The sequence below is a fragment of the Cricetulus griseus genome, chromosome 3, assembly GCF_003668045.3.
Source record: "Cricetulus griseus strain 17A/GY chromosome 3, alternate assembly CriGri-PICRH-1.0, whole genome shotgun sequence".
NCBI classification, from domain to species: Eukaryota; Metazoa; Chordata; class Mammalia; order Rodentia; family Cricetidae; genus Cricetulus; species Cricetulus griseus.
This window is the reverse complement of record NC_048596.1, coordinates 242916995-242932294: the sequence shown is the minus strand read 5'-3', so window position 1 is coordinate 242932294 and position 15300 is coordinate 242916995. Positions and strand designations below refer to the sequence as shown.

Below are 15300 nucleotides of genomic sequence, written 5' to 3'. Positions count from 1 at the left end.
TATTCTGTTCTCTGCTACAATGGTCAAGAGAAAAAAAGGTCTGTGCATACCTTATAGAACCAATGTGTTCTTGTGTTTCTAGGCAAGTAAGAAGTTTTAGATGGATTATAAAACAGTGAAGGAGGGACTGAAGAGGCTGAGAAGTTTGTCTTGATTTGTGATCAAATTAGAGGAAGTTAAGGTAGCATCTTCCTTCTTTAGGATGGAAGCTGCAGCCCTTAAGGTGAGAGTCATCATGACTTGCATAATTCTGTCTCAAAGGTAGGACGGCTATGAAGAAGAGTGAAGCTGCCCACGCCCAGCACTGCACAGCAACACAATGGCAGAGACATTTGTGTCAGTCAACAGCAGCAGCTTGATTGGTAGTTTTCTTTTGTTAGAAAAAAAATGTGCATTTTCCTTTTAAGACTCAGCATGATGCTATGAGTTCCTCAATCCCTTTGGGCAATACAAGAGTGGATATTGTCATTAAAAGCAATTAGCAAGAAGCAATGAGAACATTATCAAAGATTGTTTACTAGCATCTTTGGAGGATGTGAGAGTTAATGTGGAAGCCTTGTAGTCAATTACAAATTAGAATATATTAACAGTTGTCTTTCCATCTCCAAACTAAAAAATATTGAGACAATTTTCTGCTTCAATCTTTTCCTTTGTTCTTATACATACTGTCTTTTCCTCTCTCTCCTTTTCTCCTTTCCTTTGTCATTGGTCCCTCTTTTCCTTCCTCCATTCTCCTTACTGTTGTTAAGGATTGAAGGGAATAGCTGGCTTCAAAGTCCATGTTTTTGTTTCTTTTCTGTACTGTTATGAAACACTCTAACCAAAAGTAACCTGAGTGGGTGGTAGAGCATTATTTGGCTTACATTTCCAAATCAAAATTCATCATTGAGGAAAGTCGATGGCACGACAGCAATCATAGAGGAACTGCTTTCTGGATGGCTCTCTGGCTTGCTTACAGACTCATAGTTAGCTACCTTTCTTATACAGCCTAAGATTATCTACCTGCCTAAGGATGGTGATGCTTCCAGTGGGCTGAGCTCTGTACTTCATCCGATATCAGGACAGACAACAAACATGCCCCATAGGTCAGTTTGATCTAGGTGATTCTCCAAGTGAGGCTTTACTATCAAATGTCTCAAGGCTATGTCAGGCTGACAGTTAATGCTAAATAGGACAGTCCATAAACCTAGGAAGAAGGTCTGATTAAAGCTTTTTATGATGCCATATGGATTATTGCAAGCTAAAAACCACTGAGAAGTGAAATTCTTATGACACTGGCCAATAGTGAAAATGATCTGAATCTGCTTTATCCAATTGTAACATGAAAAAATAAATGACCCAGAGACTGGAATTGGGGTTCAAGCTGAATATGAGAAAAGCAAAGCAGCTGGCCACTAGCTTCTTACCTCTATCTCAGGCTGAATGGGCTGGTCCTGTCTCCACGAACTCTCACCAAGTTTCAGACTGTAACCTTTCCTCAGCAAGGCTGGAGAACGAATGCCCATTCTGAGACCTTGCTTTTGTCTTATATACTTCCTTAATGTTGGGATTAAAGGTGTGAGCTATAATTCTCTTTTAGACTGATACACTCTAGTGTAGGTCTGGGTGGCCTTGAACTCAGAGATATCAGTCTACCTCTTAATCCTGATTCCCAGGATTAAAGGTGTGTACCATGGACTCCTAACTTCTGGTTGTTGGGATTAAAGGTGTGTGCCTGGCTTCCATGGCTTGTGGTTTACTTTGCCTTCTGAATCCTCAGTCAAGCTTTAATAAATCATAAATAATATATTACTACATCCAATAAGAAAACAAATTAAAAATTTTCCTTCACTTGCCAATTTGGCCAAAGGCTAGCATGCCTCCTGGACTTTAGAGGAGACCAGAACCTTGAGTAATAGTTAATAGCACTGATGTAACATGCTGGATTGTACACAAGACATAAGAATTGAGGCTGATCAACTCTGCTTTGGAAGCAGGGGATTTCCTAGTATTGGGTGCAGAGCCATGTTTTGTAGCAGACCCTGGGAATCCCTTGTCACAGAAATAGGAAGCATTTCCTAAGCTATGCTGTTACAGCACTTCTAGTAGAATGTTCCATTTTGCTAGGATGCCCTAAAGTAAACCAAATCATCACTGAGTTCAGAAAGCCCACATCTTGCCTAAGATTCAACCTTTCTAAATCAAAGAACAGATCTGGACAGCTCCTTGAAAGAGAAATGTCAGTGGTGAGATCCACAATTTCTCTGTTGGTTCCAGGAGGGGAATGGCAGCTGTGGGTGGCAGTGAAGGCCATTCTGCCTTTCAAACACTTCCCAATCCACTGAATGTTCTTCAAAGCCAGAGAATTGTGTGTTGATTATGAATGCTGCTGTCTTGGAGGCATTGTGTCCTTGCCTAGCTCATGATTCCAGGACTCTCATACACTCAGCAAGATGACTGGTCCCAATGGATACTGTTATAGCCCTTAGCAAAACCAAAAGATCTTTGCTCCTCACTTATAAAGTGCTAGCCTTAACATCATGAGTAATACATATATGAAATATCCATTCCCCACATTGCTGGTTACCAGCCCTTGTTCATTCCAGTCAGAGAACATGTCACTTTTCACCACACGATTTACCCTTCCATGTTTGGAATGGTGATTACTTGTTATTTGGACCTATTGAATACATTTTCCCAAATTTATCTGTTTTTTCTTCATTTGGAAATACACATTTTCAAATGGAAATACCTTCCCTTTTGTTAAAATGAGCTGATTAGGTTTCATGAAACACCAAATGAGAAAAGTAATTAAAACAGAGGGAAGAAGCAGCTTGTTGCCCGGAAGGGTTGATAAAGATGCTAAGCCTGAATGATACATTTGGCTTCAGGCTTCTGGTGGGGTTACAAGAATTTGTGAGGTACAAAGGCCTTGCTGAGACTGAAGTGGGATATACAGCACAGAAGTCTGAAATAATCTGGTCATGTTGGCACTTAAAGACAGGAATCTACCAAGCATCTTTAGTGAGAAGCAACTTTATGGTATTGTTTCTTCAAATGACTCTATAGTGTTTAGCCTAGGGGTTATCTAGACCATTCAATGCAAGTTTTTCTGAGAAAACTGAATTTCTAAAATGTAGTAACTAGAGGAAAATGTTGAAGACTGCAGTCTCATGAAGCAATAATAGCTGTACCACAGACAACCTCTAGGAGTGTATCTTCACTGTCCTCTCCAGGAGTACATGGGAAGAGAAGCATGGTCCAGCCTTACATTGTGTGGTCAGAACAGAAAGCAAGAAGCACCCTTGAGACATCCAGTAGTGTGCTTCTTATGTTTAAAAATTGTATGTCAAGTAATACAACACAAAATAGTCAGAATAGTTTTGACCGTTTGATAACCATCATATGAAGAGCTAAAGATAGTTTACTATCTCTTGCAACTACCTACTTGATATAGAAATAACACCATCCTGTGTGACAGAAAGAGGAAAAGAGTCCAAGTTGATGAGTAGGTTGCCAATAGACTGGGGAGGCTGGGGCTTAAGCCAGATTAATATGTATTGTGTGATTTTTCTGCCTCCCAGGTCCACTGTGGATGGACATTCCAGAAGCCAGACTTGCTTTGTTTGCATCAGAATGTCAAGTGTCAGAGTTGTGGATGAGATACCATGATAGGCAAATGCCAACTGAGGGACATTCTGACAAAATGTAGACAGGAAAAGATGTTTTGCAACCTCCTCCACTTCCAGTTCTGTAAGACTGGAAGCTCTCACATTTCTGAACTTAATTACTGAATCTGCTCATCTGTGTCCTCCTTACTGTTAGACAAGTTGGAAGGGAAATAGCCATGGTCCCTACACAGAGAGTGCCAGACCTAATCAGTGATGAAATCTCCTTGAACATGCCATGTACTCGAAGCAGTGATGATCAATTTTGCATCCCAGGCTACTGGGCTATGCAAATCTAAATGCAGTGTTTTGATGGAGTGATGAGAGAGTACATGCAGTGTAGGCAGAGGGCTGGTAACCAGACTTGACCAACAGGCCCTTCCTGCTTGCAGGAGAATCTTGTATTGAACACAATCGGTCTCACACTGTCCAGATCTTTACTAACTCGTCAGCTGGATAAGACTGTTTTTGTTCATTAGACAGTTCATCAACAATGAGGGATAATATTTTTAAAACAAAAATCTGTAGCTATCTTATCTAGATAAGAAGATTCTGGTAGAGTTAATCCATTTCCGCCTAGAAAGGTGTATCCCATAGTGCAGTGGACTGGAAGGTTCAGTGTAACTGTAAGTACTAGGAGTCAGCTGGCAGCAATGTAAGCTCTTAGCATCTCTATGTGCCTTCCCATTCCAAACACTTCTGGGTCTTTTGCACAATGTCAAGTACAAAAAGAAAATGCTTTAAGTTACATTTATGGACCCATATATCCTGGATATTGATCTACCAGAGACAATAGAAGATGAGGGCATTCAGCTAACTATCCAGCTAATAGCTCTCAGATCCTGGAGTGCTAGACTCCCATGTTGTAGGATTTTCAGACATCAGATGTCTTGCCTGAAGACGCCAAGGGGGCTAATTGAGAGCCGAGAAGACAATGAGCAAGTCTTTTCACTCTTGGACCTATATTGTTGTTGTTTTAAACACAATTTTCCAGATGAACAGTGAATCCTTTTGTCATGATTTCTAGGCACTACATTCTCAACTGCCTTTATTTCTTGCAAAAATCTTAGGAAACAGGTATTGATACTGATTGAAAACTGCTCAAGTCCATATCACTAGACAAAGGCAGCTGACCCTGAGAATTATAGTATAATGTCTTCTTGGAGTAGCATGTACTTGGACATGATGCCCAGCACAAGGAATGCAAAGACATAGATGGGCATGAGCTCACTCTTCAAGGGCTGGATTTAGAAAATGAGTTCTCTCTTCTTTTGTAATGCAAGCCTTCTCAGTCACATGTCTAACTCAGCCTCTCATTGGTCTGCCCCCATTCTCTTCTAGACCTAATGCGAAGCTCTTTGTCAGGGCTTCACATCCTCTCTAAATAATCCACACCTACTCCAAGAAGTTCTGCTTTATGAAATCCTTCAGGGAAATTTTCAATGGTAGCATCAACATGTTTCAATTACTGAACACTCAGCACAGAGCAGTTAAAGAAAATGGCCAGAGGGATGGGCACAAACACAAATTGATTACCGTCATTAGTGGGTGAGCTTTGTGTCCGAGCAAGGCATCCGTCGGGTTTTAGAACTAACCGACAGAGTTTCCCCAGATCATCACTAATATTCGTTCTTAGCACAGTTGCTAATGTCTCTGCTTCTGCCTGGCTTTTTCTCAATTTCTTCACCCCTTACCAAACCTTATTTCTCAGCTCTGTTTCCCAGCTGTTTTCTTCTAGGACAGGATGATATGAATACTTGGTGCAATCAGAATCAAGCCAGGAGAGCAAGAAACAATCAAAGTCGAGGAACAGCCGGGACTGCTTCCTATTTAGTGTGCTGGGTCTACCAGCAATGTTCTGATTTGACATTTTGAGGTCAGAAATCAAAGACAATTCAGAAATCCATCTTGAAAGATTCTGAAAATGGATTCTACCTCACTTTAAATCACCATTGCTTATACCCCCAGTAAAATAACTCTGACCTGGAACAACACCAATATGGAAAATTTGAGAAAATGGACCACCCATGGTGCGAGTAAGATCCAACCAGACAGTGGGTGCCAGTTTGCCTGATGGTGTAGGGGAGTCAGGAAAAGGAAGGACGTGGGATCAGTGAGATGAATCTGTGGGTAAAAGAACTTGCTGTGCAAGACTAATGACATGAGTTCCATTTCTTGAGTTTACAGTGGGAGAGAAGACTCACAAAACTTGTCTTCAGACCTTCATTTGTGCACCATGGAGTAAGTATACCTTCACTCACACACAAATCATATGGACACAAACTCAATAAGGATAAACAAAATAGACAATTTAAAATTAAGAACTAGAAAGAAGGGCTTGTAATTTTAAAGGATGAACCCTTGCTTTTCTGCAGCTTTACAAGTTACTCAACCAGCAGGATCTCTCTTTTGTTATGTGCAAATGTGTATGATTACAATATGTATTTCAGAGAGCTACTCTGAACATGTATTTCACTAATCCAGCCATGGGTTATTCACCGATGGGGATATGTTCTGAGAAATGCATCTTCAGGTGATTCCACCAAGTGACTGTCATACAGTACATTTAAACACAAACTAAGGTGGTACAGTGCTCCTAGTGGCCACTCCATTGTATGTGTGGTCCCCTATTGACTGATATGGGGCCCACAGTAAGTAACACATTGAGTGAATGACCTTGCACATGGGTGAGCCATAGCACGTATTATCAATTGTTAGTGCCACTACTAGTATCTTTGTATTACTAAATGGTAAAGAACAGCTTGTTAGCTCCAAGGGTCTTTTGTTCATTTTGGACTCTGGTTCTCCCTACATATTAATATGGTCTGACCTGCTGCCATTCTTGTCTCAAGCACAATGCTGTCCTTGAATGACATGCTTTTGTGATTACCCAGAAGCAAGCTACTCTTGTCCCTGCCTGTGTATGGAGTTCCCAAACAGTACCTTGTCTCCGACGAGCGTTGAGTTTCCTAAAGCAGGTCCCTTCCACGAGGCGGTTCAGGCGCTGCTGTTTGATCAGCTCTAAGATTTCTGGCTGGATCTTCTCCTTCAGTTCCCTATTGGAGGACAAACACATCATATTTTACAGTGCACCTTGAGGAATGGCCCATGGTGGGCTGATGGGCAGGGAGCCTGAGCTGCTTCCTTTCCCAAACACTTTAGGACCTCCCCAGCTAGTGTTTTAGAGAATCACTTAGAAATTTTCTAAGTGGTGTTTGGAAAAATCTAGGCCAGGGTTCCCTGTTGAAATAACACTACCGGGTCTCTGACATTTACAGACTATCCACCAAAGTGCCAGCCACTTTTGTGATTTTTTTCCCCCAGAACAAAGCCTTCTGAGAAATCCCTCATTTTACAAAGTCACAAATACTGCTTAAGCAAAAGCCCAAGAAAATAAATTCCTGGACCTTAGTTTTTCCCCTGTAGCAAACAAACAAAACCCCCTAGATCAGTTTTGTGATCTGACCAACCAGAGATATCAGGTGATCCTGCAATTGCTATATCCATAATTAACTATATCTTGAGCAAGGGCCACTTTTGTTTTTTATTCCATCTCTCACAAATGAGAACCATAACACTGTCCCAGATTCTAGCCCACAGAGATTGTGATAATGATGGGATAAATTAATATTATTTGTAACTTGTCTCTGGCTAATAGGATGTAATTTGGCTTTACATAGATGAACTATGCTGCAAAGATTCCATGATAGAGTGCAACGGTTTTCTAAACCTTTAAGGGGTTTGCATGTTATGAAGCTTTATTAGCATTCTGCCATTTGAGGCTAGTAAAGTCAGCAGTATTCCAGTGAAAGTTGTACAGAGAGCCACAGAACTGAGCCCTCAGGGATGTGCTGAAAGTACTATCTATAACATGAAGCCAGATGTCAGAAAACCAGGTCCAGTCTGGGCTGTGTCTGTGACAAGTGTTTCACATAGCTTGTCTCAGTTTCCTAACTGTGAACAGGGATTAGAATCTTGCCTGAGAAAATGCTATGACTTCCAAAGGACAAGGCTAGCTGTAAGTCTCTATAGACATTGGCCAGCAAAGGAAGCATTACTGAATTTACCTTGGTGATCATCTCTCTCTTGATCAGCTAAACACTCCTGCACTCAAGGCTCACATATTCATCAGCTTTGATCTCGAGTCTGAACTTGCTCTGGCACTGGGCAGGATACTTTTTCTTACATGCTCCAGATTTTCAGGTGGAGAAGGCACTTGTGATTGGCAAGTACCCATGAGACTAGCAGTACATTGTGCAGTTTAATTTAATTTCACTTCTTCCAGATTAAAACACATTTGGAGGATGAGTATTTAAAATCACCTTTCCCATGCTACAGATGTATAAACTTCTCAGGAAGGTTAAATTTAGAATACAGACTCCAAACTTTCTTGTGCTAATATGAATGAGAAAGAAAATCACCTGGGGCTCAGGAGATAGCTCAGCAATGTGAACATTTGTGGCTCTTGCAAAGGACCCAGGTTTGGTTCTTAGCACCCGTCTACTGTCTCACAACTGTCTGTTAACTCCAGTTCCCGGGGATCTGGTGCCCTCTCTGGCCACTGTGGGCATATGGTGCATACATGTACATGCAGGCAAAAACACTTACATACATAAAATAACTAAATGAAAACTTAAAAAAAAAAACACTAAGAAGTAACATAAGAAGGATTTGGGCATCTAACTAGATGTTCTTGTACTCCACTGATGTGACAGTTAATTTTCACTTGATGTGATCACTGGGTAGATAGGCTTCCAGATATATTTATAGGAGATTGGCATGGTTAGGTTATTGATGTGGGAGGACTTGCCTACTCTGGGTGGTACCATTGCCTGGGGTGATATCCTAGACTACATATTTAAAAAAAAAGAGTTCTGCTCAAGCACTCATCATTCTCTGTCAAGTTTCTATTGCTGTAACTTCTGGACATGCTGTACAGTGTACTTGAATTATGAGACAAAATAAGCCCATTTTCCTGAATTTGTTTCTGTCAGGATATTTTGTCAAACCCACAGGAAACATCACTAGGAAAACTAATACACATTTGGGGGCTGAAATGGCCATGAGATCCTGTGTGATATAGAAATGCTGCACTTGGAGAATTTGCAAGGCCTTCTGTGCAGAGGCCTCTGAGGGTCTCAGCTCAAGCTCTTAGATCACTATAACTACCTGTTATCAGTGCTCCCCTTTTATAAAATAGTCTGCACATCACAGCTTTGATGAACCCTGAATGGAATGGAATGGGAAAGAAGTTGAGTGCTGCATGGGCAGGGCAGCTGCTCATGGCAATAAATCATTGCTTCTGACTTCTAAGTCTGGGCAACCAGGCAAAAGGGGAAAGATATCCTCTGGGGATGGACAGAAAAGGGGAGGAAGAGGGTTGGAACTCATCAATTTTGAGGATAGTTTTGATAGGTTATGTTAAGGTATTAAAATGCAGAGATGAGAACAATGAAGAGAAAACTTCAAGAAATCTGAACTGATGTTTCATGATGTTTGAGTGAATTTGGATGTACTTATCATCACAGATGTCTTCACCAAATCCAGTGGGTGTACTAAAAGACGTTAATCTGTATTTCTCCAAAAGAATTTATAAAAGGGTCGCCTCCCTCTTTATTGAGACTCTAAAGACTCCAAACATGATCGGAAAAAGCAAAATTAGAAAACCTTTTCAAAAATTTTTTGACTTCTTCTGTTTTCTTGCAAATACACTTAGTAGCCATGTATTCACACTTATCAAGAAAGCCCAGACAACTCTTATAATGTGTCTCTGTGACTGAGACATGACCTCTGAGGCATGCCAGGTAAGAAGACTCTGGCTGAAACCCCCTCTGGAATGTTTGGCTTGTAGTCACTGAGGCTGGGGTCATGGGTTCACTGGCTGACATGTAAATGAAGAAGGAGAAAGATTAAATAAGGGATGGTAAATGAGTGTAGGCAGAGCAGTTCAGTCTAATATAATGGTTCTCAACCTTCCCATTGCTGGGACCTTTAATACAGTTTCTCATGTGGTGCTAATCCACAATCATAAAATTATTTTCATCGCTACTTCATAACAGCAATTTTGCTATGGTTATGAACTGTAATGTAAATATCTGATATTTCTGATGGTCTTAGGTTACCTTTCTGAAGGGGTTGCAACCCACAAGTTGAGAATTGCTAGTCTAGTACCTTCTCTGGAAAACAGTTCTAGTGCAGGATCAGCAAGGCCAGTGTAGTACACAGAAAACATCCAGCAACTGTAGACTGAAGTTAACTCTTAGCTTGGGGTCTGCCCAACTGAGCCACCACTCCACACTTGTAACAGTAAGTCTTTCTGCCAAGCCACTCGAGCCCCGCTGCCATGTTAAGTTCCCAATGCTGCTGGCCAATGACTAGGATTTATCTGCTATCTCTGTCTTAAGTATCAACCATAATTATTAATCTATATATTTTATAAAGACTTATCTGATCGAGGACACTCTAGATGGCATGTGTCCTCTCTTGTCAAGCTCACATGGCGGCTCCAGAGAAGAGAGCAGGAGGAAGAGAAAGAGAGCGATTTCCTGCTTGTCCCTGCTTATATTCTGAGTCTGCCTGCTATGTCACTTCCTGCCTGGATCACAAGACTTCTTTACTACATTTCCTAGAATCCTCCTCGACTCCTAGTCCCACCTAGCTTTCTGCCTCATTGGCTGAACAGTACTTTACTCAACAACCAATAAGATAAACATACACAGAAGGACATCCCCCATCACACACTGGTTTGGCAAATATTTTCTATAAAGCATCAGACAGTAAATGTTTTAGGCTTTGTGGGTTATTAGGCCAATAGAAAAAATCAATAAATGTGGCTGAGTTTTAATAAAATTCATTTACAGAAATTGGTAGTTGGTACATTTGGCCTAAGGACTATTGTTCAAGAACCCCTGAACTATAAGGACCCTCCAGAGGCTTTAGGCTGAGTGATAATGGTAGTTTCATGAAAACTGGTCTTTTTCTGTCTCAGTGCTAGAGAACTTCAGGGCCCAGTCCCTGAACTACTTTTGTTCCTTAACTAAACAGTTCCAGGGCTTTAATCACACATTTTATTATGAAAGCTCTCTAATTTGTATTTCCAACTTAGACCTACCTCCTGACCTCCAAACTCATCTGCCTGACTGCCTCCCTGGACATCCCATAGTCTGGCATGTTCAGAGATGAACTCCTGGGTCCTTGCCCAAATCGCTCCACTCCAAAGTGCTGCCCTTTAGTTGCTTAGATCCCAAATCTGGAGCCCATCTTTGATTCTAGTCTTTGTACAACTGCATTTAAACCACCAGGAAATACCATCTTCCCTTCTCTCCAAAATATAATTAATGCAGAGCAAAAACTAATCTTAATATCTCATGCTCAAATTATTAAAACAGCCTCCTAACTGATCTTCTTGCTTCCAAATGGGTCCCTTATATTGTTTCCAACCCAGAACGCCATGTTAGTCACCTACTCAAAACCCCAAATGGCTTCCAATAAAGTCCCATGCACTCCAGTTCTAGATACTGTCCTGGAGTTACCTCCTATTGCTATTGTCCTCTGATGCTGCAACATTACCTCATGGTTCACTGAAAACTGAGATCTACTCTGACCAGGATGCTTTCACAAGTAATTCTTTATGCTTGGGATATCCTTTATCCAAATATCTACATGGCATGATCCCTGAATCCCTAATATAGTTTCCTTCAAATGTCATCGTTATAATTAGAAAGACCTACTTTTGCCATCTTTAAAAATACACTTTATTCCTCTTATCCTGCCCTATGTAGGCATTCTATCTATATAAGTATTCTATCACCACTTAACCTGCTGTCACCTTACACATATTATACAAGCATGTGTATTATCTATTTTGCCCCTCTAAAATTTTAACATCACAAGGGTTAGGGTTGTATATGTTCTACTCATTGCTGAATCACAAGCAAAAGAACAATGACCAGCTTGTATCAGGTATTGATAAATATCTGTCAGATGTTTGAACACTGAACATGGTATACTTACGTAGACTGACCTACTGGAATAGGCTCTGAGTGAAACACTAGGTTGGGAGGCTAGTCTTTAGGAAAGTTGCAGTTGGAAATATTTAAGTATGAGCTTTATTTCTGGTTCTTTAAAACATTTTGTTTTTCATTTATTTATCTTGTATATTCTTAGGCAATGTGAGAAATATACAAAGGTACTCAGTGTCAGGTTTCCCATTTCATATATTAGTAGTAGCACAACTCGTTAAGTTCTGCCTTTTGTAATAAGAGTGATCATTTATTCAGTGTATATCATAAGCTAAGCGCATGCTGGTCAGTTTTCATATACCATTGTGTTGAATTCTTGTAACAGCATAACGATAGCTTTCATTGTTTTCATTTCCCAGAGAGGGGAAAGGAAGGCTTAGGATAGACTTTGTGACTTCTCCAGAAGGTACATTTTCAAATGGCTACACTGAAATTGGAGCTGGTCTCTGAGGTCCAGGTTGCAGCACATTTTCCCTGCCTGGTTCACTACTTTGCTGTTGTCTCTTTTCTTCTTCCAACTCAGCACTGAACGACCCATTTCTGGACCATTTAAGCTGTTTACACCTATTAGCCTGTACAAATAACGAGGATGGGTTTAACTTCTTGGTTAAGTGGCCAATAGAAAGTATCTCCTCTTTGCAATTATTCATTAGGAACCAGGAAGTAAGCCAGGGCTGCTTCTTCAGCCATAGATATTCCTCAAACATTTGTTCATGGGGAACTAACTTTTCCTTTTCAGGATACATGACCATTTTTATCAAGATACAGCTGATGGAATTTGCATGGAGCTGAGGTTTGCCATTGTGCTGTGTGTGATACGCAGGCAGTCATGAGAGGGAGAAAGTGCTATGGAGTAGAAGATGCTAAAGAGCCAGTGGAAGGCCAGATGAACAGGTCCCAGGCAGGCTGCTGTCTGTGTTTGCAGTGAAAGGCTTGAACTAGACAGTCTTAACAGTGTCTTTTAGCGTTCACACTCTGGTATCCTAATCACTGAGCTTGGATAGATGCAGTTCCTGCAGTCTTTTTCAAAATTTAGATGTGCTTCCTATAACTGAATACCTAGTAGTCGGGATTAGCCCCATATCCCCAAACTTTTCAAATCTGGGCACTGAGGCAACTTGTGCTTCTCGGCACCTTAGGTTGAACATACTATGGGGGGACTGCTTAACATGTAGCCATTAAACTAATGAAAGAAAGAAAGAAAATAAACAGGCATGAGCCTCCTCTTGGGTAACTTTATTGGGAGTCATGTTGGTGCACTTACATTTCATCCAATCCCACAGTAAGTTCCCTTCCAGCAGATCACAGTAACAGACAAAACAGATCCCTAGTGAACAAAGTACATCCTGCTTCCTGCCTGCTGGTTTCAGAGGCTGTGGCTACAGGCTGGTCCCTCACTTTCTTGTTGAAACCTAAGGTTCCTAGAATCCTATTATTACTTTGCTGCAGTTATACACCAAAAATTCCATTGAGACCTGGTGTTTTCCAGTCTCCTGGACAAGAGTAGTGTTAAAGACACACCCATGCAGGGGAAAGTCTTACCATTGGCCTTTTGTCTCCTCACTCAAGAAAAATCCTTGCAATAAAGGAAAAAGAAACTCCAGCACACAGGGTCAGAGTCTTGCAAATAAAGAAAGAAAGGCATAGCGGGGTAGTGTCCACCCTGGGCAGAGCTGATGTTCTCCCCTGCAATGGTCATGGTCAAGCACTGATTTAGAGTCACTTGGCTTTGCTGAAGTGGTAGCAATTTAGAATCACTTGGACTTCAATTAATCAACTCTTCAATCCTCTGTTTAAGCTTTAAGAATTGTCAAAAGCTTAATCGAGTGTCCTTCTGTTTGCACATTTGCTGGAACAATGATTTAAAATCCGTCATTTTGTGAAAGTAGGTCCTGAAAGGGTGTGGGACCACACTTCCTCCTCATAGGTGAGAAACTGCATGTCCCAGGAGCCAGATACTTACTCCAATGACTCCATGGTTGTCAAGATCAAGGATCTTGATCAGGATCAAGAAAACAAAAATCAAAGCTGTGTCTCTTACAAGGGCCAGTACTACATGTATTGTATGTCTTTGGGTTTATAACAATGTGAGCCAAGTTCCTAGAAGCATTTTCTTCTCCCTGCTGATGAACGTCATGCTCACTGAAGTCTATAGTTCTAATATAGTTTCTGGTGGTGTTTAAGATCTGAAAGCAAATCGTCCATGTCACCACCTGGCTACCGTCTTTTATAACCTGTATATTTGTTTAACTTGCTTCCAGCCTTGCATATGCAGAACTAGTCTGATGGGGTGGATGAAGCAGTAGTTGAGAGTTTAGCAGGGTCAAGGCCTAGTTCTTCCCTTGGCTACTTCTACCTCTTTAGGAATAATTCTTACACCTAACTAAGGGATGTGATGAAATGAACTAGAATAAAGGATGTTTTGTGAATTGTCATCCATTAAAAGTATCATGTATTTGGAAACAAAGAACACACACACACACACACACACAGAGAGAGAGAGAGAGAGAGAGAGAGAGAAGAGAGAGAGAGAGAGAGAGAGGGGGAGAGGGAGAGGAGAAGAAGAGAGGGAGGGAGGGGGGAGGGAGAGAGAGAGAGAGAAGAGAGAGAGAGAGAGAGAGAGAGAGAGAGAGAGAGAGAGAACAGCAGTAGATAATACATGAAAAATCCCAGAAGTCAATTCTAGTCTTTGTATTACAGACTAGAAATAACTGGCAAATCCCTTCCCTGCTTCCCACCTTTACTCTTATGTCCTTTTCTATTAAATATAAAGGTGAGGTATCTAAACTGGTTCTTAGCAAAGAAAAACAGGCCAGGTCTCAGAAGAGATGATGTGAACAAAGGAGTTCTTATTTTTCCAATTCAGAGCATTTTAGAGATGGATATACGTGAGGTTTAGAAAAGGTTGCAAGTGACATTTAATGCAAAGTCCTGTAAAGGGGAAGGGGTTGCTGGCATAAAGGTGATGAGAGATGCATTGATGCCAATCACTGGCCAACCCTTAGGGACACAGAGGGTTGTTCTTCCCTTTCCTTTATAGCTCTCACTGGAACTTATGTTACTACAGGTTCACAATGCTTTAATGGTTGGTGTGCCTCTCTATACAGCATAGCATTTGTGACTTAAAAAGGACCTGTGTGCAAAACAGCTTCACATGAAACAACAAAATACATTCTCTGCACACACCATTATTTAGGTTCTAAATGTAGAAGGAGTGCATTTTAGCTACAGATCCCTGAGGGATTATCTACAACAGTTGCCCACCCCCACAAGTCCAACTCCAAGGATTTAGCAAAAGGCCTCCCTTAAGGGTTGTCTTTTGGAAGGTCTTGTACCACCGAGCTCACAACTAGCCCTGATGTTACAACACTGGATCACTAGGGATCAGTAGCAGAGACAGAGGTCAGAAGTGGGTAACTTACAAAATCGGGCGAGACTGGAAATCTTCCTGGTTCATCCTCTCAGACTGGCGGATTTTCAGGATTTCAGTGTAGCTCAGATTCTGCAGTTTGCTCTTGAACTGGTCCAGGGAGCTAGGCTTGGTTGTAAGCGCTCTCATAACCTGCTCCTTCACCACCTGCATTACCTGTCAATGAAAGGAAGGTCATTATATTCTCAGGACTAAGCTTTCC

General features: G+C 41.2%; 1 protein-coding gene across 3 annotated transcripts in view; it reads right to left on the bottom strand.

Annotated features, from left to right (window-relative positions):
- Elmo1 (engulfment and cell motility 1) overlaps positions 1-15300 on the bottom strand; it is a 523874-nt gene that overhangs the window by 27209 nt on the left and 481365 nt on the right. For all 3 annotated transcript variants that reach the window (XM_027409370.2, XM_027409371.2, XM_027409374.2), the window contains 2 exons: positions 15091-15254; positions 6591-6703 (listed from right to left, as the gene is read on the bottom strand). In XM_027409370.2, the coding sequence (XP_027265171.1) occupies positions 6591-6703; positions 15091-15254 (277 nt within the window). The remainder of the gene's footprint in view (positions 1-6590; positions 6704-15090; positions 15255-15300) is intronic.